The 24,420-nt window shown below is 32.5% G+C and overlaps 2 protein-coding genes and 2 non-coding genes across 4 annotated transcripts; 2 read left to right on the top strand and 2 right to left on the bottom strand.

Moving 5' to 3' along the window:
- Positions 1 to 1,407: 1,407 nt before the first annotated feature.
- LOC148307020 (neuronal acetylcholine receptor subunit alpha-9-like) lies at positions 1,408 to 8,994 on the bottom strand. The gene is made up of 9 exons (XM_088264059.1): positions 8,917 to 8,994; positions 7,245 to 7,405; positions 7,003 to 7,047; positions 6,360 to 6,469; positions 4,678 to 4,885; positions 3,759 to 3,936; positions 3,526 to 3,678; positions 2,606 to 2,775; positions 1,408 to 1,777 (listed from the first exon to the last, which is right to left on the bottom strand). The coding sequence occupies exons 1-9, from the start codon at positions 8,987 to 8,989 to the stop codon at positions 1,613 to 1,615; spliced, it is 1,263 nt and encodes a 420-aa protein (XP_088120185.1). The 5' UTR covers positions 8,990 to 8,994; the 3' UTR covers positions 1,408 to 1,612.
- On the bottom strand, positions 2,819 to 2,890 carry TRNAA-CGC (transfer RNA alanine (anticodon CGC)). Its single transcript has one exon. It is a non-coding gene; the product is annotated as a tRNA-Ala (tRNA).
- Positions 5,795 to 5,878, top strand: TRNAL-UAA (transfer RNA leucine (anticodon UAA)). Its single transcript has one exon. It is a non-coding gene; the product is annotated as a tRNA-Leu (tRNA).
- A 1,512-nt stretch (positions 8,995 to 10,506) lies between the features above and the next one.
- On the top strand, positions 10,507 to 22,858 carry eIF3j (eukaryotic translation initiation factor 3 subunit j). The gene is made up of 7 exons (XM_088264053.1): positions 10,507 to 10,804; positions 10,886 to 10,974; positions 16,672 to 16,782; positions 19,519 to 19,657; positions 20,319 to 20,483; positions 21,655 to 21,794; positions 22,640 to 22,858. Exons 1-7 carry the CDS (start codon positions 10,789 to 10,791, stop codon positions 22,700 to 22,702), a joined length of 723 nt encoding a protein of 240 aa, XP_088120179.1. The 5' UTR covers positions 10,507 to 10,788; the 3' UTR covers positions 22,703 to 22,858.
- Positions 22,859 to 24,420: the final 1,562 nt, after the last annotated feature.

Here is a 24,420-nt window from a genome sequence, read left to right as displayed (position 1 = left end):
GTTAAAACTGTCACTTAGAATTGTATAGCTACATAAGGACCGTAGTCCATTTGATCTTCACATTCGTTTGATAATGCCCTAACAAGGCGAAACAATTGTCACAATATAATTTTTATGTGTTTTTTGTTAATAAAATACAACTTAGTAGACTTAGTAGACTCAAAAAATCTGTGTTTGATTTAAAATTAATACATATACTAATTTTTCTATTACTATAACATATATAGTAAGTCACACACCGGTTTGATAATAAATTATTCAATTGAGCTCTCAACTTACAATGACACAAGCAAGTTGCAGATATATTTTATCTGCTTATAGTGGAGACTGACCTAAGCATTTCGTTTTAACGTAACACGTTACGACGCGAGCATTCAGGCAGTCAGTACAGGGAGCCGAGCGCTCCATCCATACTTTCGGATGCTCGCCGCGAGCGATGTTACGAAGTAATGCTTCGGTCAGTCTCCGCCTTTATGGTGCACTTCATGATATATGTAGTTATTTATTTATGTATTAAATATATATGTACATATACATATATATTTAATACATAAATAAATAACTACATATATCATGAAGTGCATATATACATTCATTCATGAGTTCTTTTACATATATTTTTTTATTATATTCTATTTTATCATAATATACATACAAAAAAAGAAAGAAAAAATAAAAACTACATTACAATATTAACTCTTGATCATTTACCCATTCCTTTATTTTGCCTTTGGTCCATTTTTTGTTTACCCGCTTACCTCCACTGGCAACAAAACCTGTACAAACTAGTCCAGTCCGAATATATAGCATGTCTGTAAAATTAATATGCTTAAAATATATACCAACCGAAATGGAAGGGTCTAATGCAACACTCATACAGGGTGGGACAAAACTAATCACCCTATCGGAAAATGCTATAATTTTTGCAAATGGCGTTGTACGTCAATAATATTTGACATTTGTGAACTAGACAGCTGCAGTATACAGATTAATAAAACGGGCACAAATGTGTACCAACACTGGTGGCAGCCACTTCACAGATATCAGATATCTTTTCCACTTAACAAAAAAAATTAAAGTATTAATTAATTCGGCAGTCACTTTGTGGTAAAATCTATCAATTTTTAATTAATGTTTTACTTAGTAAATACAACTATTTCAATAAAAATAATGGTATTTACTAAGTAATTTAATTTAATTTTAAAAAAAATTGAAGGTTTCCATTACTCAATTTTTTTTATTGTTCTTGTAAAATTGGATAATTAATTTTGTGCCACCTTAAATCTGTTTGTATACTGCAGCTGAGAGTGATTAATTTTGTGCTACCTGTATATAAAGATGATATTAAATAATTTTTTCTGGCCTTCCAATGTTTAGGTGAAAACTGGGAATAAATGATACAAAATATTTGCATATGTTACTTTTCATAAACTTGTTATTTTTTGTACAAAGAATATTTATTAACTTTCCTCTGTTGGTATGAATTTCTCGGTGGGTATACATATTTATTTTTGATAGGCTTCAGTTGTAGCATGAAAAAATATATTAAATGCATGATGAAACTGTTCATACAACCATCATTAACAGATTAATGTGTTTCTTGATGTGCCGTTCACATCAAATATTTCAAAAATAATATTATATAAGTTAAACAGACTAAAATAAAGAAAATTCTGTTTATAATTAGACCAAATCTCATCCATTCCTTAGTGGTAGTACTCTCCATTTCTTCTTTAGACAAGTTTTCTGCATCTTCGGAAACCATTGCACTGGTTGCCTAAAATAAAAAAGCATGTATTGTTTTAAAAATGATAATAAAGCACAGTTAATATTGTTATTTATCCAGGGAATTTTATTTATATCATTACAAAATAACTTTGCTAAAAATGTAAGTAATAAAGATGGCAGTCATCCCAATATTGTAAGTTTATTCATTTTATTTTACAAACCTCACAACCGGGACCTATTTATACCATACCTAGTATGTATGCAGATTTTATGTGAGTTTTATTTCTATACAAGAATGGTATACCACTTTTTCAAGTTAAATATTATTTTCTAGCAGTAAACAGCTATTGCGGACTGTTATATTCTAGTCTTCATTTCATTCCAAAAAATAATTAACTGCGTAGAGTAAAATTGTATAAATAACTAAAAAATTACACATCAACTATCCTTAAATGTATTCTTAAGATATCAATCCTTTATTACTCGCACCACAAAACGGTTTTTAATTTTTCAGAGTATGCAAAGACCAACCCCTTTTTTGCGCTGTAGGAACAATATTGAGAATTTTTGCTTTTATGCTGATATTAATGTATCTACCAAGACTTTCTTATGATGGATTATGTATGTTGTGTGCACAGACTAACTAATTTATATGTTGTGTGTAACCACAGACACAGACTAACTAATTTTGTGTAACCCTACATTTTATTTTTATTGCTCACTGCCATCTATAGATGCATAGAGAAACTAATTACTGCCATCTATGGAAGCATAGATAAACTAAAAATTACCATCTAAAATATACATGTACACAAGATAAAAAATAAATATAAAATAAAATATACAATAATAAATCCGAAATAATTTTTTAACTTACGGGATCAAACTCATGAAACATGATTATTTTCCCTGCTCCAGTATTCATAAATCCAGTCACAAATGTGATCCAACGAGGCGGGATAGATTTCTTTCTAGTGATTGTCCTCAATGCAATCCCTTCCAGCAAAACAGCACACGAAAGAAGTAAAGAGTCTCTGAAGTAAATAACTGCAAAAAAAATTAAAATCATTATTAAATACAAAATAAGTTTTGGAGGAGCTGGGATTTGAACCCAGGACTTTCAGCATGCGAAGCAGACACTCTACCACTGAGTTACACCCCCTGTGAGAGAGGCTGTCAAATTAAGCAATATGAATAAGATGAGTACATTTTCATTTTAATTTATAATTTTACATAAGCGTGTGGAATATACATACTTACCCATAATCACCTACTTCCAAATAAAGCAGGTTAAATTCAATGTAATGATACTGTTTCTTTTTCCTATACTCAGGTTCCCAAACTGTTAAAGTCGTCTAGTCAAATCGTATTGAGTAAAAAATCACTCATTTTTTATTATTTATTGTGGATTGAGGAAGTACAAATAATTTTTCTTTTTATTTCTTGGTTTTATACCACCACGATTTTAAAAAGTTTAAAAATGGAAAACGTCACGTGAGATGCATTCAAGTGTAAAATAATTTTAAGTAATATGGTACATGTATATAAAAAAGTAACCTGTTGGAAATACTGATTAATCAATAATTTATTTGTTTTAATAAAATTACAAGAAAATCGGAAATTAATCTTGAAAAAACACGAACAACGATGTATCTTCCAAAACCAGCAAACAAAGTAACAAATACATGGAAGTTATTTCGATATCCATTGAGTATAGAGGTATTCCACATAGCTTTCATTGACTGTGTACCATTAGTATATCTGTGTTTAATAATTTACAAATTACAAATTAATTACCTGCATTAGACAGTATATCGCCATTTGCTGGAACGCGTTCTGCTATTTGTTGTATATAAAGAATGTGGAAATATAAGTTCAGCATCATCAATATTAAACGTTCAACAGAGTTCAAATCCAACCACAAAGATGAAAAGGTCAATGCAATCATTACTGAAATGCCAAACATAATCATGTTATATTTCAGTTAAAGCAGCAAATAATACACTCTATTTTTAATAAATTAAACTAACTGATTGCAGGCGTTAAAAGGAAGACAACGGCGGAAGCTGTGTGTCTTTGAATAACAACCCAAAAACTGACTGTTGGATATGTAGTATTGGGACAGCAATCAAAGGATCCAAGATGACGATCTGCTCCATATTGTACAACTTGCCAGTATTTATTTGGCTCCAATGTAGAAATATCCATCTAAGAAAAAATAAACAAATCATTTTTTTGTCAAATGAACATAATTGTGTTTGAATAAGATGATTCGGTGATGTGGAATTAATGAATAAATAAATAAAGGGAAAATATTGTGTGAGGTGTATGTATTTGGAAGTAGAAACTAAGAAGACTTGACATAGTCAAATATATCACATACTTAAATGTAAACAGGTCAGGAACTGAAATAATTGGTGGATATGTATGAGGAGATGCATGAATATGGAAGAGGCGGATATTGTTCTATCCTTTCTGCCTACTCTTAATCAGAACTGGCTTGATATTTTGTATATCAAAAGCATTATTAACTTTGTGGTATGGTAATATAACACAATCCTTATTATTCATCGTTGAATTCACTTGAAAAGTGGTACATATTACACAAAGTGAACAATGAATGATAAGGAGGTGTTAACCGGCTTAAATAGTAAGTTAGTTTATTTTATCTAGGAAACATGTTTTAATCACAATAAAACAAATAATCATATAAAAAACTGTAACTGAAAAATCACTGCTTTCAAGGAATTTTTTTATTTAAAAAAATCTAAATTATTACTTAGATTTTTTAACTCTCCTTTTTTGAGCTGAGTACTTCTTTGTTTTTTTTTATGCACATACCTATTTGTTTTACACACATTCTTATGCTGCTAGAACAATACAATTATACTCAGTCGATGATTTTATGGCAAATCAGTAAATAATATTAATGTACAATAGTTTAATTACCGATTTTTTCTTTGAGATGTCGTATCTTACTTCTTCGCCTTTCTGCATCCATGTCCCGAATGTTAAGGTACAATTCTGCTGGTCGCGTGGCCATCGTTTGTAATTGGATGTACAGATTGCTCTAAACATCATATGTGGGATACAGGTAACAGTACCGGGTGCGCTAACCAAGCACTGTGTATTTAGTTCCGATTGAGGTGTTTCTGGACTAGTAAATTGCAGTAAAAACATTAAATAAAAAAATTTCATTAATCATTCATACTACAAATCATAATTTACAATTAAAATTAACAAATGGAGAATAAAATATTTTTTATTCATTGTCAAATTGTTGGTTAAATCATAAAAATGGAGATTCCTTACTTTGGGCATTGGGATGGCGATGACTGTGTGTACATATTAAAAATACAGATCATAATACATAATTGAATTTTATGGTGTTCTTAGATAACATATTTATACTGAAAATGCCTAGACAACTAATTCATATGTATTCTACCTACAATAGATCTAAAATCTTAAGAGGATATTCGAAAACACAGAATTCAATCACCGGCCGACCACCGAGAGGTCACACGTCTCTTCACGTCCGATTTTTTTAATGAATATATATTGGATATTTTTTGTTTTGTAGAATATATTTAGATTTTTTTTTATTATATTTTTTAACTTAACGAATACTGGGCCTTAATAGAAAAAGTTATTTCTATCTATTAAGATTTTATAACTTATACTACAAAATATTTTTTTGGAATTATTGTTCACAGCCTAAAATAAAAATATAATTTTCGTCGTAGAAGGCTCGGTAACAACTGGAATTATCGCATCTAGCGACAATTTTAAAAGTGGTGGTCGAAAGGGGTTTAATTTTTTGTAATAATTAAAATGTCATTTACACAAAGTTAATGACGAATCAATAAATAATAACATTTAAAAAAATCTCAATTAAGAAATGCCAGTGCTGTCAAATCTATTTGCGAAATTTTAGGGTGTATTTTGGGATCAAATATACTTTTTTTTAAATTAAAGTTTTATTTTTCAAATTATTTTTTTATTTTTAAATATAGTAGTTTTGGGTCTTAATTTAGATATATTTATTAAGAGGCGGCCGTCCGTCGTCAGGTTGGCCGAGCGGTCTAAGGCGCCAGATTTAAGCTCTGGTTCCCGTCTGGGAGCGTGGGTTCGAACCCCACACCTGACAAGCATATATGCACTTTTTCTTATGATGTGTGACTTCAGTAAGTACCAAAAATGAATTGTAACTTTTTTTTAATCCGATAAAGTAATATCATGTTAAGTTTTTTTCAAAAAATGTTAAAAAAAGTTAATGTGCATATTTCACAGACAACTGAATGTTTAATGAATAAGGCTGGATCTGTATAAACATGAGCATATAGTTTGTAATACTACTTGATTAGCCATCTACTTCCCCCTTCATTTCCTTTCCAGTAAAAAAGTAATGTACTTCACCCAGAGTTTACATTGTCATTTGACTCGTTTCTAGATTTAAGAACTAATTACCTTACCTTAATTTTAAGAACTTGTACAGTTAAAATTCACACATTATTTCCTCTTTTCTTCATAGAACTAGCAATACATTAACACATTTTCGATCTAATTTAGTACCCTTTGCACCCTATGAGAAAGAAGAAGAATTTGATATAGTGTAAAATAATACTTACGAATTATATAAAGACAAGTTTGGAGTCCAAATTTTTGAACTATGTATTACGGTTTCTGATAATCCTCCGTAAGTTTCCGGTTTCCATGTTAAATAATCGTCTTTCCAAGTCTATTAAAAACATCACATAATTAATAATATCAAAATATAGGTACACTTAATGTTGGTGACCTTTTTTTAAAATTATTTTGCAATTGCATTTGTTTTTTTTATGAAAGTTAGTATCAAAATACTTATGAATTAGGGATTTTTTTATCAATTGTGATCTTGAACAAACATCTTGAACAAATTAGCAGTATCCAAATTACACAAGCTAGTGTGAGCAAGGGCATGCAACCCTGGGTGCTCTAGCAATTGCTGAATTTTTCCTATTTCTGCCTCTTTATTCCTTCCTCATTTTCTTTCCCATATATCAGTAATGTCCTTCACTCTGAGCTCCTTCACTTATGTCCTTTGTATCCCTTATAAATATATCCACTCTACCCGGATCAAGAAAATAGGACAGAGCCTTAATAAGTAGATCCACAGTAAAAAGAAAGAAGGTGATAAAAACTGCTAAACAAGATATTTTGGCTTTGTTTAATGTTATCTAGTTGTTTAAAATCACTCAGATTATTCGTATTTTTTATTATGAAAGTACTTACCAATACTACCCAACTACCAACATTCAAAACACCAATTGCCGCAAACTGTAAAAGAAGAAAATCGAATTGGAAACATGTTAAAGATGATAATTAACATATTATGTGATGTCATTACTTGTTCAAAAAATAATCATTTTGACACTTCCACATCATGAACCTTACGTTCTCTATAACGGCAACACATATAATTTGCTGAGGAGCAATGAACGGGATATTTTTGGATCTATATTTTCATTACATACCTCATATGAATAAGATAGAGTTTTCATAACCATTCGCATGGTAACATTAACAGATTCTTTAGTATTTTCTCGAGGTCTCATATCTCTCATGTAATCACATAGTAAATCTTTATGAAGTCTTTTTTCCATGGATACATGTTTGACTGCGCATTCTTGACTATCTGTGAAAAAAATACAACTAATATTAACATATTTTTTTTCTTTTTCGAGTTCTTATCCTCACTGTCAATGCAGTATTATGTTGGTGTTTACTAGTGTGTGTTGAAATGGTGAATGAATTTAAATGTATTCAGTGCCAGAGGACAAGACTGATCATCTTGCCTTCATGTAATATGTATAAACGTTTAAATACTGTTCTCTTATACGGCTGTGAAACATGGCACCTTACAAAGGCCCAGAGCAGCCGTGTACTAAGCTTTGAGAATAGGTGTTTGCGGAGAATTTTAGGCGTGCGGTGGTTTGACTTTGTGAGGAATGAAGAGATAAGGCGTAGGATGCAGCAAATCTTGGTCACAACTGTCGTCAAGAAAAGGCAATTCAGTTGGCTTGGCCATGTACGCCGCATGCCTTGTGAGAGCCTTAATCAAGCTTGCCTCTTTTACAAGGCATCAAGTTCGCGCTGCCCAGTATGACCACTGCTGACAATTCATCGGCGGTTCTCGTCAGAACTTTGGGACGCGGATCTAACTTGGGAAGATTCAAGGGAGCTGGCAGCCGACAGAAAGGCCTGGAGACAGTTTGTGGACTCCGTATACTCCACCTAGGGAGCGGATATGGTTTAATATATATATACATGAAGGCAAGATGATCAGTCTTGCGCTTCAGGTACTAATTATAATATTAAATATATTGATATGATATTGATATAATATTAATACATGATGTTAAATTAATATTATTAAGTTATACATCACATGCTTATTTTGACCATACTTCAGATTTATTTCTAGAAGAGAAGGGGACAAACTGTTGATATGATGATGTAGTGAGAATAGAAGGCAAGTTGTACAGATTACAATAGAAATATGACTGGATCCTTATTGTACAAGTGTATTGCAGTGACTAGTCCTCATGACATATTTATATTATTTGCATCAATGTTACAAATTATTTCTTTAAATTTATTGGATTTTATTAAACGTATTGGATAAAGATGGTGTTAACTTGATCGTTAGTTATATAAAGACAAGGTAATCTGTATTGCGTTTGAGATTTTTAAATCAGAGGATCAGACAAAGATAGAGAACGAATTGTAATATACTTCATAGGATACAGATGACGTAAGTTAAGAAGTTTAAGGTAAAGGATATTAGTGCTGTATGGGAAAGGAAATTGAGGAGAATAAGTAGGTTCTATTAAATAACGAGATTATTTGAAAATGACACCTGTAATATATATTTTACTCATGCAATGATTTTGCACAAGGAATATTAAAAATTCAACCATTATGCTAGCTAATATGTATATAATTACAATTGTATTTTTTGTAATTATATCCTATACCTCTAATAAATCATTTTATAAATTGGATTATCATGTATACTATAATTTTTTTTGTTGATATTTGATAAGTAATTATTTTTATACATTCTTTGTCTCATGTTTAGCACAATTTTAAACATTATTAAATAATAATCTAATGAACAGTTTGTTATATTTTTTAAACACTTACTTGTATTTACAAAACAATGAAAAACAATTAAGAAAACTAAGTAAATATACATGTTAACCGAATTAAAGTACATTTGATACTGATTTCTAACAGCTATGTTCTAATTATCAATATACAACACCCCTGTAATTTGACCCTGTGAAACGCCCATTACTCTCCTTTGGTAAGTATTTCGTTTAGATAACCATCAAAATTATTCAAAAGATTATAGTAATTTATGTTCTATTAATAATACTAATCATGATACAAACAACCTAAAGTTACAAATTTAATTTGTTATGTAAAACTGTGTGTAGCAAAAAAAACACAATAAACAATATGAATTAAATTAATCCTTTCCAAACTACCAAAATAATCATTTTCAAATGTAGACTTGCTTCCAGATAAGGATTTCTACACTAACACATAAATAAATATTTTCTTTAATATGCAGGATAGTAAATTTGTTAGTAAATTGCTTTAGTTGATACGATAATGTAATTTAGCGACCAAAACAACGAGCATACACAAATATTTAGTGAACAGGCACTACACTTCATGTGAGCAGGCATTTGCTTGTTTTTAAAATAAAATAGTCACCGTATCTGAAGCTACGCTCCGCAACGCTTGAAGCTGATCAAGAACCAAGTCGCCCTTAAATTGCTCTGCAATCGAAAACCCCTGAAACCACCAAGATATCATTTTGAGTGCTTAAATGATTAATTTTATTAACATAAATATTATGTTTACTTTTATGTTTTTAGTTGAAATGTGAAATAATCAGTTTTGAAACTTGATTTACTTTAAACATGCATTTATATTTTTTAGATAATGAAGACTGTACCTCTTGGGAAATAAAGCTTTGGTATTATTTTATTTGTTTATGTCAAATTTGGGTCATTATGGAGGATAATTTGTATTAAAATGGAACAGCCTTTTGGTATAATTTTATTGTTGTTTAAGTTTAACTCTGCCTTCCAACAAGCAACTGGCTCCTGCGCTTGGAGAGTAAATTATATTAGAATAAACTGAGATTATGTAAATGCATATGTGGCGAATGTGAGCGGGAAAACAGAATGAGGACGACCGAAAAAGATTTTGCACGATCAGATCAATCAGAACCTAAAATCTGTTGGTGTTAAAAGTCTGCGTAATCTGAGGGCATGTATGACTAGATATATGGATGTGAAGGAGGCAAGGAGTGTATGTCAGGACAGAAGAGTGTGGCGGAAACGGCGTGATCTTAGTAATAGTAGCATTTAAAAATATTTAGGTCTTACATTTTTTCAATGAGACATACACTGGGTATAAATAAACATTACATTTATGTATTTTAATAAGACTTGTTTTTAAAAAAAACATGTACCTACATGTATTTAGTCGTCTACTTGAATTCGATTATTTAATTTATTTTCAAGTTGATTTAAAACTTTATCATTTTGAACTCGGAACATCTCCCCAGGTTATAAACGTTTTATTTTATTGAATTGTTGACATTTTCCCAATTTGTCTAAATAATTCATTGATAGGTAACTACTTCACAAAAATTCATATTTTTATATTATGGCAATATCAATTCAGGTGTACCACATAAAGCACAAAATTTTATTCAGTTTATCGAAAATTATCGTCGGCAATGGAGTCAAATTTTCATTCAACGCAATTCGGGAAATATGTCGTTGGAATCTTGCCAGTGAGATGTCTTATTAATTCGGTGTCGCATTATTTTAGACATTTCAATAAAACCTCGATCGTTTGACACTTTTTAGCAAGTATTATCAATCGAAACCTTTATACCCGAGAGACCTCTCGCGACATTTTCCCCCGATTCGCAATTTGAAAAGGAGCCTCGTAATCAAAAGTTCACGTGTTGCGCGAAGTTGAACGTTCAATATGGGTGACGAATGGGGTAAGTGGTCTTGTGTTACTTCTGCAATGTTATCTTTTTGAGGCATAGAACATCGTATTGAATCATGGCTCGCTGTTCTAGATGCGGAGGACTTCGAACCCACCGTGGTTCCTGTTGCACTATCCGTCGGCAATAAGTGGGAAGGCGAGGACGAAGATGACGATGTCAAGGTCTGGATTTTTTGTTTTTACATATTTTTCTAATTTTGGATCGCATGATACAGCAAAACAGAATGCGTCAATCTTTACAGCTGTACACAATTTGATTTCGTTTTTCATCTAACCTTCCTGACGTGTCCGTCTGTCTCGCTAAATTTAAGGTTAAGGCACCATATTTCGAACTCAACATTTTTAGTGGGCCAATCTCTTTGGCCGCACATTATTTATGTGATTTAATTATGAATATCATATTCAAATTTAAATTATGACACACTTAAAATCACTCGCGGTACAATCTGCGGCCTTGAAACAAACCAATTTTTTGGTTAACTAACCACATCATCTTAAAAACGAAAGTAATCAGACGTTTTGACAATTTCTTTTTACTGTTGGCACTATTTTAAAATTAAATCAATGTCACGATTATTTAGTCACATATTTCGTAATTTCTTCTAATGTTATTTCGTGCACTGTTAGCTATAGGGCATTATTTTAGTAAGGTCAGTGAAAATGTTGAAATGTGAAAATGTCACTCTGGGTTACTGCCAAAGTTTTGCATGTGTAAAATTTTATCGTATTTTTGAATGCTAGATTGGATTAATCCTCTACTGTCCTGATTGCTAATAACATCAGTCATTCACTACAGGTGCTAATCTGTGGTAACATTGGATGACAAAATTATAATCAACACGTTAACTGAGACATTATTTAACCCTTGAATGCCAATGTTAGTCAATGGTATATGCAAAATTTTACTTTTTTTTTCTTTGCTGAGTGTTTTATCATTGATTTTAATTCAACTTAAATTATTTTTTAAATAGTGATTGTTAGTATTTATTGTATAGATAATTGAATTCTACCTTCAAATAGTAGGAAAAAATAGGGAAAAAAAAATTATCCCTGCGTAGTGCTTGCTCGTTCCACTTATTCGTTTTTGGTGTGGTTTTTTGGCTTTGCACTAAAATTGCAAGTAAATAAATGATAAATCAATAAGTAATTAAGGTACAGCCAACAATTCTGTAAACACTTGCCTGACATCTGTGTACACATGATATTTATGGCTCCCGTCTTTGTTTGCAGCACTCACTTTATTTATTTTTTCCCGAGAGAAATATTTGTGCCATTATTATATGCACAAATATTTCAAGTTCTGCCTATGCGGCAATGATAGGAATCAAGTTGTAATAGAGTGGGTTTGAGCCCAGACACTCTGACTCAGTCTCTACGATACTGGCAATGGGACCACAACCTGTATTTTTATTCTTATATGTTGTCCCAATATGTATGTTATTTAAGAAGCACGAGAATAATCTAGGATTGTTAGTGATTTTTTGTTGTTGTTGATATGCTTTACCCATGACCTGTTTTGAGTTGACCAGTTGGTGATGTATATACATTATGTAGCCTAATATGACTAATATGTAAAATAACAAGCGACAAGTTGATATTTGCAATGGTTTAGTTACAACAGGGCGCTGACCGCTACAAAATGATTCACACTAACAATTTTTATATTTTATTATTTTAAATTATTATCTTCTACTCAAATCCACCAAGAGTTGAGCACCTTGGTGGTTTCGCAGGGTCATATGACAAATAATAATAATTTTGGATAATTTATATAGCGCCATTTTTTGTAAAATAATACCTCAAAGATATATATGAAAAGGTGGCATTGAGAATTCAAATGTAGCAGAATTCCACCACCTCGCATGCTTCCGATCCAAATGTTATCCGGCAAGATCAAGGCCTCGGTCTTCTGAGATGTTGTTTCAAAGGAGGCCACAGTAACACACTCTTATTGTATATTAAGCTGAAACCAAAATTGTAGAGAGCAATAAAAGTAAAAAGGAAAATAAAATTGGAAAGGGAGGTGCTTTTCTCTAACGCAATGCTCCAAGACACAAGGCATTAGTATGAGTGCTGTATTCATGAAGCTGGGTTTGAATTAGTTGAACACCCTCCCCTCTTTTCACCTGATCTAGCCCCCAGTGACTACTGGCTATCCCTAAAACTCAAGGAACATTTGCGTGGAGAGAATTTTTTTTACAACAATGAGGTCATGTACTATTAAGACGAGTAGTTGCCCGGGAGCGAATAAATGTTTTACCAGGAAGCTTAGATATCGCTCACTCTTTTCAAGAACGTCATAAATAAAAAAAAACTAGATTTTTCAGGAGAATGTTTTTAAAGTTTAAAAATATAACACAATGTATTAAAAATAAATATCAAGCCACTTATTAAACTTTTTACTCTGCAACAGATCTTTTTAGGTAAAACCTGAAGGTTTTTTTCTCCATTTGAAAAATATTTAGTATATTTAAAAAAATAATTAAACAATACCTTTTCTTCAAAATGCAAAAACAACATTTTCTGCCCTGTAGCGGGTAAATATTGATTTCATTAATTGATTCGGCAGTCACTTTGTGGTAAAATCTATCCATTTTTAATTAATGTTTTACTTAGTAAATACCACTATTTCTTAAAATCTACTGTGACACGTGTTTCGATGCATTCCGCATCATTTTCAAACACCGTATGTGAAGCTAATTCCAAACTTTAGAGTTGGGTCCTTGGGACGTTTTTCTACTACCCCCTCTTCAACCTTCAACGTCCCAAGGACCCAACTCTAAAGTTTGGAATTAGCTTCACATACGGTGTTTGAAAATGATGCGGAATGCATCGAAACACGTGTCACAGTAGATTTTAAGAAATAGTGGTATTTACTAAGTAAAACATTAATTAAAAATGGATAGATTTTACCACAAAGTGACTGCCGAATCAATTAATGAAATTATTGAAGCCAGTACGGTTAAAAAAGGCAAAATGTATAGGAAGTTAATGACCAAATATAGAGTTGTGTGTTTAAATATTTACTTCAATCAATCGTGTTTAAAACAAAAAGTGTTTCCAAAATTCATCCAAATAAAAACTAAAAGTAACAGTATCGCGGCATACAAAGCTATTGTGAGTGCAAAAATAAAATGGTTAAAAGAAGAAATAAAATCTTGGTTTGTCATCAGAGACAATATAAAACATCAGTTAAAAATTCTACATTCAGAATTAACTTATCTACTTCACCCTGCGGAATGGGATTGCTTGGACGACAGAGCACGGGATATAGCTAGTACAGTAGCCCACAAGAAAAAATCTTTACTAAATAAAAAATTAAAAAATCTGGTGATTAATAAAAATAAAAATAATGAGTTGACCCTAACTAATAACTATAGTGATCATAAATTCTTCGATCGAGTGGCTAATCTTTCCAATACAGTATTTAATAATGATCAGTTGCAATTATTATCCCGTGGACTGAAATACAATTTAGAACCAAAAAATATAAACTTAGATTTACAAGAATTAGCAGTAGACACTGAACTTGCCCTTTACAAACAATCGTCATCATTTAAATACAAATGTGCAGAAATAATAAAAAAAAAAAAAAAAAAAAAAATGTGCCCCGACCCATAATAAACCAGTGAACACAAAAAACAATAGTGATTGGGATGTAGCTTCATCTATAAAGGATTTATTAGTTACCAACAAACTAACCTTAACGAAAGCAGACAAAGGTAACACAATTATCATATTAAACACTACAGACTACATTAAAAAAGTTGAAGAATTCCTCCAAGACCCCATCTTCAGTATACAAAAAATTGACCCGACCAGCAGATTCCAAGAAAACATCAAGAAGACGATAAGAGAGTGTCCCATCACATGTGGGAAGCTACAATTCAATCAACACGTGGCAAGGAACCCGAGACCTCCCCGCCTGTATGGATTGCCAAAGTTACATAAACAATGCATCCCAATACGTCCCGTCGTCCCTACCTTCTCTGCGCCTAATTATTATTTGTCTAAAAAATTAAATCATATGCTAAATTTTAACCACATTTTCACACCTAGTTATACAATTAAAAATAGTTTCGAATTAATTGACAGATTGAAAGACATAGAAATTTTAGACAATTCCAAACTAATTTCTTTTGACATCGTGAACCTATTTACTAATGTACCGGTGAACGATTGCAAAAGAATTGTCAACAACTTACTAAAGGCTTCACCTTTAGATAAAAGCATTGTAAAGGAGATGCTTAAACTACTAGATGTATGCACTAATCAGAATTATTTTAATTTCAATAATAAAATATATGTCCAATCTAACGGCTTACCCATGGGATCTCCTTTGTCCCCAATTCTTGCGGACATTTTCATAAATAACTTAGAGAATGAAATCTTTAAGTCTAAGCATCCCCTACTCAAATTTGTAAAAAACTGGTTCAGGTACGTTGACGATATATTGGTAATTTGGGAAGGAACAACAAGACAATTGGATTCCTTTCTAAATTTTATCAATATATTTAACGATAAAATACAATTTACATTAGAAAATAACGGAGGTAAACAAATCAATTTCTTAGACCTCAGTTTAGAAATTATAGATAAAAAAATTACTTTTGATGTATATCGTAAGCCCACACATACAGATACTGTAATTCCCTCTTGTTCAGCCCATCCACTTAATCATAAACTAGCTAGCTTTAACTCCATGATCCATAGAGCACTACAATTCCCATTAAATGACAATAAGTTCAAAAGAGAAATAAATACAATTAAACAAATTGCTTACAATAACGGTTATAACCCAAATATAATAGACGCGATATTGGCGCGTAAAAATAAAAAGATTTTAACAAAAACATTTCTCTACTCAGCCGATACGTATAGTGAAAAAGTAAAAACCAACTGGAAAAGAATCATTTACATAAATAAAACATCACATAAAATTACCAAAAAATTCCCAAATAATATAAAACCAGCATTTTACACAAAAAATAATTTAACTAAAATCTTTAAAACACAAAATAATCCTGAAAATATATTGGACAATAGTGGCATATATAAATTAAACTGCGACTGTGGAAGCTCGTATATTGGTATGACTTCCCGAAAATTCAAAACAAGAATCAGGGAACATGAATTATGTTTGAGAAATAATAATTTTTCGGAATTCGCTAACCATTTAATAGATAATGATCACAAATTTAACCACAACAACGTAGAAATCCTAAAAATAATCAATACGAAAAGCCATAAACTGCAGCATTTTGAAACAATAGAAATTCATAAGAATATAAATAACAATAAACCCATAATTAACAATATGACAATGACTAAAGCCTCCCCCCTTTTGTCTATGTTCCCTCTGATAAGAAATAAAAATAAAAATTTAATTAATAAATAAAAATAAGAAACAGCTACTACCCCCTCTTCAACCTTCAACGTCCCAAGGACCCAACTCTAAAGTTTGGAATTAGCTTCACATACGGTGTTTGAAAATGATGCGGAATGCATCGAAACACGTGTCACAGTAGATTTTAAGAAATAGTGGTATTTACTAAGTAAAACATTAATTAAAAATGGTAAATATTGAGTTAAAAATATGCCTCTTTTGCTGGTATATAGTACATTTTCTGGGCATTCCGAAAACATGTACAACTGAAAATTGTCAATTTTTGATTTATGACGTTCTTGAAAGGAATGAGCGATATGTCAATCATTTTTGGGAGTGCATACAAGTCCAGAGGGACTATGTTGTAAATTACGATACAAAAAACTTTTTTTTATCAACTCTAAAATCAAGGGTGAAGCATATCAATCGACCCTTGTATATAGCTGTAGGTAATAATAAATGTGTGTGAACAGGAATCCTGGGAAGATGAAGAAGAAGAAAAGAAGGATGAGGAGAAGAAAGAAGTAGTTTCGTCCAGTAAACCTAAAGGGAAGAAACTGGCTGAGAAGATCGCTGAGAAAGAGGTCAGTACTACACTTCGTCTCTATTTTGCTTCAAATCGGACCTTAAAAACGAGTATAAAGTACATGCAATAGAGTTTGTCCGCCTCCATAGTGTAATGGTCAGCACGCTGGGCTACCGTTCTGGAGGTCCCGGGTTCGATTCCCAGGGGGGTCAAATAAATACAAGTGATTTTATCACTCTAATATTTATTCCATATTGCCCTGGACTGGTACCTGAAGTGGAGGGCTGATCACCTTTCCTTCATGTGTTAACGATCAAGATGACACTGCGTTTGTATGATGCAGTGCCCTATGCACCATTAGGGTGCGGATAAGGGTTAATAATAAATAAAGTACATTCCAGACGAATATTAATAAACAAACTTGTCTAACCATATTCATTCCCTCGTCAACATCTCCTGCACATCCTCCAGTCAAGTCGGTAGAAATCTATTACTTTGTAAAAGAGGTGTACATGATGACAACTCGGGAGACCTGTAGAGTGCATGAGCTAGCCAACTGAATCCCTTTTTTGAGGTAACACTTGGCTTAATGCATCGTAAGTTTTCCTAACAGATTCAAACCACTTCACGCTTAAAATTATTTGTAGACGCCTATTTCCAAAGCTAAGTATACGGCTATTCTGGGTCTTTGTAAGGTGCCACGGGTAGTAGTGATTAGTTAGTGGTCAATAATCGTATGAATTCTTTGTTTAATTTTAAAGAAATCTACACTTTAAATCAGAATTTCAAAGGGAAAGAGTAAACAGTCTAAAAATAATGGCCGTTACCTTGTCAACATACTTATTGGTTGACTCCTTTGCATTTTTTCTTTTTTTACAATTGTCTGGAATACCGATCGGTGAAAAACTACTCCGAAATCTAGCACGGTAACAACAGTAAAGTAACTCATTCCAGTGTTCAGATCAATATAATAATTTTTTATTTGTTTAGCTTTACATTATAAGAAATGTGTCATAGTGTAAATATATCTTATCTTGGGGTGTATTAAGTTTAGGTAAACACTTATTTGATAGTACGTAAATAAGTACTTCGCAAGCAAATTTAAATTTGGATAAGTCTAGAATCTCTGAATTGTAAATACATGTAAGTTATGGAATGTGTATGTTTGAATGTTAGCTGCATGTTTCTTCGGTTAACTGCTTCAAAGTCTATCACTTCTTCTTCTTCCTGTACTGTACGTCAGTTCCTCCCGACGATGACAATCACTCTGGTGAAGACTTCTCTATCCTGCGCGACCCGGGACAGCTCCCCCATGTGTCTCATCCCGGTCCAATCCCTTATATTGGCACTACTATGTTCAAATAATTATTACAGAATTCTTACCAATTCATTTATTCAGCAATCATTAGCTGACATGGTTTAGTTTAAATCACCCAATGGCTACAGCTTCACTCGGGACATGTTGGATGAATTCTGTGCAGAAACTGTTATTTATACTGACCATCTTAATTTCGGTTGACAGTTGACCAACAAGCACGAGTGCAGGACTATTTTGTACTGAAATTGTTTAAACATGGCATGACTAAATTAATGAAGGTTAAACAAGTTCTAGACAGTTCTCTTCTTGCCTTTTTTTTTATTTTTATTTGATTTATTTATTATTATATGTTTTCACTGCACTCGCTTTTAGTTTACAAATAGTTTAATTTTAGGCAAAAAAAATAGTACTTAGATGTGTTTTAAACACTATCACTATTGTTTGATTACCTTTTTGTTGCGGGTCAGTAGCAATGAGTGGATCACCAAAAGTGATGTTCACAAAATATTTCCACATAAATAAAAAAACCGCTATCCTTGAGTTGTAATTTCTCAAAAACCACAATAATATATACCCATATATTATTTTTGTTTTATGTGAGATACACGAATATAATACTTAAAAATGACGCTCCCGAATGAAATAAAAAAATTCCCAATTTAGCAATTTTTTGAAAACCTTCACAAAATGACTAATTTATATAAGATTTATGAAATTAGACAGTGCTTCAAATCACTTTCTTGCCAGTACCAGTCCCATTTCTGGAGATCCTATTCTAATCATTTGACACGTCAATATGTGTCGTTGTGGTGGAAATATGATGAATATTATGTCTCTAAGATTAGCAGTCTGTCCTTGTTCTTGCTTTGTACATTCGTCTTTTACCCTCCCCGCGTATTCTGTGTACTGCTTTATTATGAATGACCGTGTAATTGCAAACTATAACGTATACCCCTCCTATAGCTCTTGTAAATACAGTCTAATAAATACAGTCTCGTAAATTCAAATATATTTATTCAATATTACCTTGGACTGGTACCTGAAACGGAGGGCTGATCGCCTTTCTTTCATGTGTTAACGATCAAAATAACAATGGAAGGCTGATCGCCTTTCTTTCATGTGTTAACAATCACAATAACACTGCGTTTATATGATGCAGTGCCCTATGCACCATTGGGTTGCGGATAAGGGTTTGAAGAAGAAGTTGAAGAAATTCAAATTGAATTAGCTAGAAGAAACAAAAATCCACTAAATGACCTATAAACCTAGTACATAATAAGCAAGGTAAATAATAAATGGAATACCCATCTTAAAAAAAATACAGTCTAAAATTAAATGCAATATCTGCCATATTTCGGCTTTGTCATTTTCACAAGATATCACTCACTTTATTCTACTGTGCTTTGTGTTGGCCTATTTAATTTAAATTGTTAAATTAATAAATAATGAATCAAAATAATATCTCTTTGTAAACAGAGACAGAGATTGGCAGAACTAGAAAAGAAGCTGGCAGAGGAGGAGGCGGCCATGTCTCCTGAGGAGAGAGTTGCCGAGAAGTTGAGAAGACAGAAGATGCAGGAGGAAGCCGACCTTCGCGTTGCCATGGATACATTCGGTAAGGAACACCACGACCTCCATGTATACACCTTCACTTCCAAAACGAGTACGGCCAGTCCTCAGAAATTATGTACGTACTATATCTGTACAAATATTTAGTTGGAAATTTAGAATTTTGTCCGCATTCATAGTCATAAATGTACTGGGAGTGAGTTTTGAAGGTGTTTTAGACCCCATCACAACATCTGATTCTTTGATAGTAGATGCTGCAATCATTCTTTTAGTTAATTTTTAGTTTTGTTCGCATTCATAGTCATAAATGTACTGGGAGTGAGTTTTGAAGGTGTTTTAGACCCCGTCACAACATCTGATTCTTTGATAGTAGATGCTGCAATCATTCTTTTAGTTAATTTTTAGTTTTGTTCGCATTCATAGTCATAAATGTACTGGGAGTGAGTTTTGGTGTTGTTGTAGACTCCATCGCAACATCTTATTCATTGATGGATGCTCCGAGTATTCTGAAACCTCAGAAAGCGTATCGGCATCTGATAGTGAGAATGAGGCGGCAAGCTGGTCACTGGAGGCCTTTATACATGATGTATAGTCGGATAATAAATCTGAATCCCTCCCGATGAATGTGTTCATAATCTAATTGATATTTTGCCTTATCGCAATTCCGTTGTTTTTTAAATATATTTATTTGTTTATTTTTATTTTAGGAGTCGCAGAAAAAACTGGAGGATCTCTAGACTCGTTTAATCCCACCACAAAAGAAGAATTTGATGAATTCTGCGAAGCCTTAACTGAAAAAATTTCTTCCTATAGAACAAGGGAAGAATACCCCGCTTTTGTAGCTGATCTAGTCAAGAATATTTCACTCCATTGTAAGTTATTTAATAATATCTCACTGATTTAAAAAACAAGAACAATTTTACATTTACACATTTTTGTTACAAAGATAAAAGTTATAAATTAGTCAGTAATTAATAAATTGCATATTGTTAAGGGATGATTGTTTTTAAATATTTTATAGTTATAAAAGAAGAAGAAAAGAAACTTGCCATCGGTCAGTTACATTTCTTTTACTTACATTTCTTGATGGAATCACTTTCCATAATATTTGTTTATTTTATAAATAAATCAATCAAATCCGCCTCCATAGTGTAGTTAGTGGTCAGCACGCTCGACTACTGTACTGGAGGTCCCAGGTTCGATTCCCAGCGGGAGAAATTTAGGGAGGGTTTAATAATAATAATAATTGTAAATAAATAATTTTTGTTACACTTCCACCTATTTATTGATCAGTGAATGCTTTTACTCAATAATGGGGATCTTTAGACTGCAATGTGTATGTATGTATAATATTAACCGGTCTGAAAATGTCATTTGTAGCAAGATGAACTATGACCCCAAGCGCCCGCTAGGGGCAGGGCGGGGTGTACGCGGGGAATGTTTACGTTATATCCCTTATGAGATTGAGGCATTGAGGCAGGGAAGACTGCATACACTTGTGATTGTACCATTGTACTGTCATGGCGACCTGTTCAATAAACCGATTGCATCCTAATTACGAGTTATTATTACCTATACCCGAGCCACGTAATAATATATTTTAATGATATGAAGTAAAGAAAGAACAATTTTCAGATAACTATGAAGTTAAAGATAATATTCCCATAAAAATTTCTTCTTCTTCTTCTTCTAATCCTTATCCGCACCCCAATGGTGCATAGGGCACTGCATCGTTTAGAAGTAGTGTAATCTTGATCGTTAAATACACAAAGGAAAGGTGATCAGCCTTCCGCTTCAGGTACCAGTCCAGGGTCATATTAGATAAATATTAGACTGATAAATCACCAATATTTATTTTGACCCTCTTGGGAATCGAACCCGGGACCTCCAGCATGGTAGCCTAGCGCGCTAACCACTACACTATGGAGGGGGACAATTAGCAATTTAGGTAGAAAAATTAATACACTCAATGTTTTGTTTTGCTTTTGTACACTTTTGAAATAATTTGTTTCATTTAAACGTATGGAAATGTTTTATTTTCAGTGAGCTCTTTCGACATGAAAAATATGAAAAGCACCCTTGAAAACTTATGCCTGGAGAAACAGAAAATAGAAAAAGGAGATAAATCAAAGAAACCTGGAAAGGGAAAAGGCAAGGCTAAACTTCATGTTGAAACTGATCATGTGAGTATGAGCTTCGTAAATAATATCCGTATGTAAAAATCATTTCTTTAAATATTTTCGCAGATATGACTTTATTTGTTGGGTGTATCAATGTCCTCAAGGTAATATTTACAACAGGGAGGGGGTGTTGTCATCATAAAGTGGTATTTGAGAGTGGGAAATGTACGGAAGAGATATATCACTCATTTGGTGCAACAATGACGTAATTACACTTTTTTACAAATTAAATATGTCAAAATATGCTGAAAGACTATTTACATTGGGAGAAACATCGACAGAATTGATTTTGTGGTGAAATGCTGTGAGATGGTACGAGTGTCATTTTAAAATTTAGTAAAATGGCGCTATTTCTGTTGCTACTACATCTGAACGGCATCTCCTGTAATATTTCTAAAACTGTAATTACGCCATTGTTGCACCAAATGAGCGATATGCTTAAAAATTATTGAATAGGGAAATTTGAAAAAAAATATAAATAAAATTATTGAATATTTTTTCATTGAATGTAACAGTTAAAAAAAAATAATAATAATGCATTTATGGCTGTGACTTGTTTAAAAAAATTTACTCAAGAAGGTCCTTGTATAAATATTATCACGCATTAATAATTTTTTATTAAATCTCATTGATAATTTTAACGATAATGGTAATATGTAATTCAATTAGTCGGTGTGTAAGATTTTTTGTCTGAATCGAAATATCTATGTATATAATCTCTGGCAGGTATTGCCTTACGTGGGAATGTGACAAATTGTCGCGAATTTAGTTTGCGGTGAACTGTCCTTTCAATTTATTGCAAATGGATACCTAATAGTTGTAATTAATAAAGGCATTTTTCATTCCAGTCTCGTCTGAACCAATATTCCGCATACGGCGCCTTGGACTACGACTATGACAACTTTATGTAACAATCTCTACATAAATATTATCTATTATTATTATTATATCTAATCCTCCCTGTTTTATTGGCCATTGATCACTTGTACTGCACACATTTATGTCTGCATTACATTGTCAATGAACACATGTTATTTTATTATTACATTAAACATCATATATGCAAACATGGTCTTTTATTTATTTTATTCATAACGTCCCCAAACCCAGAATTCCATTTAGCTAACAGAAAATTAGTCTTGTAAGAGACATTGGGTTTTAACACATTGTTGTCGGGCAGTTTTTTCATCAACCCCGACCCTAATTAGTATACTAATTAGGGTCGTATACTAATCACAAGTAACCACAAACCCAATTCCGATCTGTACAATGTTTTTTGGCATCTCCTGCTCTGTCAAAGTAAGCAAATAGAGCACTTGTAATCATATCCCGCTCTCTACCAACAGCATTTAAAAGACGCTTTTAAGCATTTCCCACAAACAATGTGTTAATACTTTATTATACAAAGTATTAAGGCTATCTGGAGATAAGGTTTGCACTTGGTGAAGACGGAGTGCTGCCTGTTCAATGCTCGTATAATACCTATTCACCTATATGGCTATAAAACATGGCACTCACAAGGGAGCCCTGAACAGCTATATAAAAAGGTTTGTCGATTGTAACGCTGAAGCAACCCTGGCGTATGGCAAGACAACACCTAAGGAGGGTAATAAAAGGACACCATGCTCTCTCTCACTTCTTCGGACCTCACCACAATCAGGTGTTCAGCAGAACAATTTGTTGGCAGTATAGGAGCTAGCATCCGACAGAAGAGCTTGAAGGGAGTTTATGTACTCATATGTTTTTAGTATTGTACATTTTATAATATTCAATTCCTGTAAGCAACAACGATGGGTCCAAGAAGAATAAATTAATAAAAATCACTGTAAATGCATCGATTTAATACAGCAGTTTTTCTTCTTTTTATCATAGATGGGGTCATCAATAAATTAAATCCAGATTTTGGGGACCTAAAAACCTGTTGCGTTAGCCTCCATCTTTAAAATGAATAGTCAAATGTGTAGGAAACTTAATTCTATACTAACTTCAGTCGTTATCTTTTTTTTTCTCTTTTAAGTCTTACATTATACGCACATCTATATTTATCAAGAGGGAAACTATTTAAAATATTGATATTAATTAAAATAATACTACAGTAGTCTCTCTTTATAACGACCATCCCTGTAAAGACAATCTCTGTATAACAAACGATGGTTGTCTGCTTTTGGTATTCATTCTATTTGTTCTTTCTTTCGACTGATAACAGTGGTATTTCAGTTGTTCAAGTGCCCATACTGTCTGTATTTCGACCTTCCTCACCCATATTTAAAAACTTTGCAGGCCTTGGAGGCATCTTAAATCCCATGATGTTTAAATTTTTATGAAGATGAAAGAATGGTAATAGAAGATGTTTTGCGGCTTTAGGACAAAGTTTGCTCAGTGCTCTAAAGGGGACAAAAAGGCAAACATTCTTCCATTACAAAATATTTATATGTACTACATCCATACAACTTTGCAGCAGGCCCAAGTATACTAAATTAGTCAAATTCAGCGATTTGCAGCACCGTTGCCTCCAGCAACCTTATGACGTGAATGCAATAAGATTTAATGTGAAGCCGAAGTCTGATCTTGCAATTGTACATTTACATTACTGTTTATTCTTAACACATTAAGGACGGGAAAGGTATTT

The sequence above is a fragment of the Brachycentrus maculatus genome, unplaced genomic scaffold (genome assembly GCF_059751285.1).
Source record: "Brachycentrus maculatus isolate JH-2025_06_01 unplaced genomic scaffold, ASM5975128v1 h1tg000213l, whole genome shotgun sequence".
Classification (NCBI taxonomy): Eukaryota; Metazoa; Arthropoda; class Insecta; order Trichoptera; family Brachycentridae; genus Brachycentrus; species Brachycentrus maculatus.
The sequence above is the reverse complement of the archived record's forward strand: the minus strand, read 5'-3'. Positions and strand labels throughout refer to the sequence as shown.

Bases quoted from the DNA above. Each gene is read 5' to 3' on its own strand.
- LOC148307020 (XM_088264059.1), bottom strand. From the start codon at position 8,989: ATGTACTTTAATTCGGTTAACATGTATATTTACTTAGTTTTCTTAATT. The intron at 7,048-7,244 runs GTATGTAATGAA...CTTCTTTTACAG, and splicing joins CTCTATCTTATTCATATGAG to TTTGCGGCAATTGGTGTTTT. The intron at 4,886-6,359 runs GTAAGTATTATT...GCAATTTACTAG, and splicing joins AACTTGTCTTTATATAATTC to TCCAGAAACACCTCAATCGG.
- eIF3j (XM_088264053.1), top strand. The intron at 16,783-19,518 runs GTCAGTACTACA...CTTTGTAAACAG, and splicing joins AGAAGATCGCTGAGAAAGAG to AGACAGAGATTGGCAGAACT. The intron at 19,658-20,318 runs GTAAGGAACACC...TTTTTATTTTAG, and splicing joins CGTTGCCATGGATACATTCG to GAGTCGCAGAAAAAACTGGA.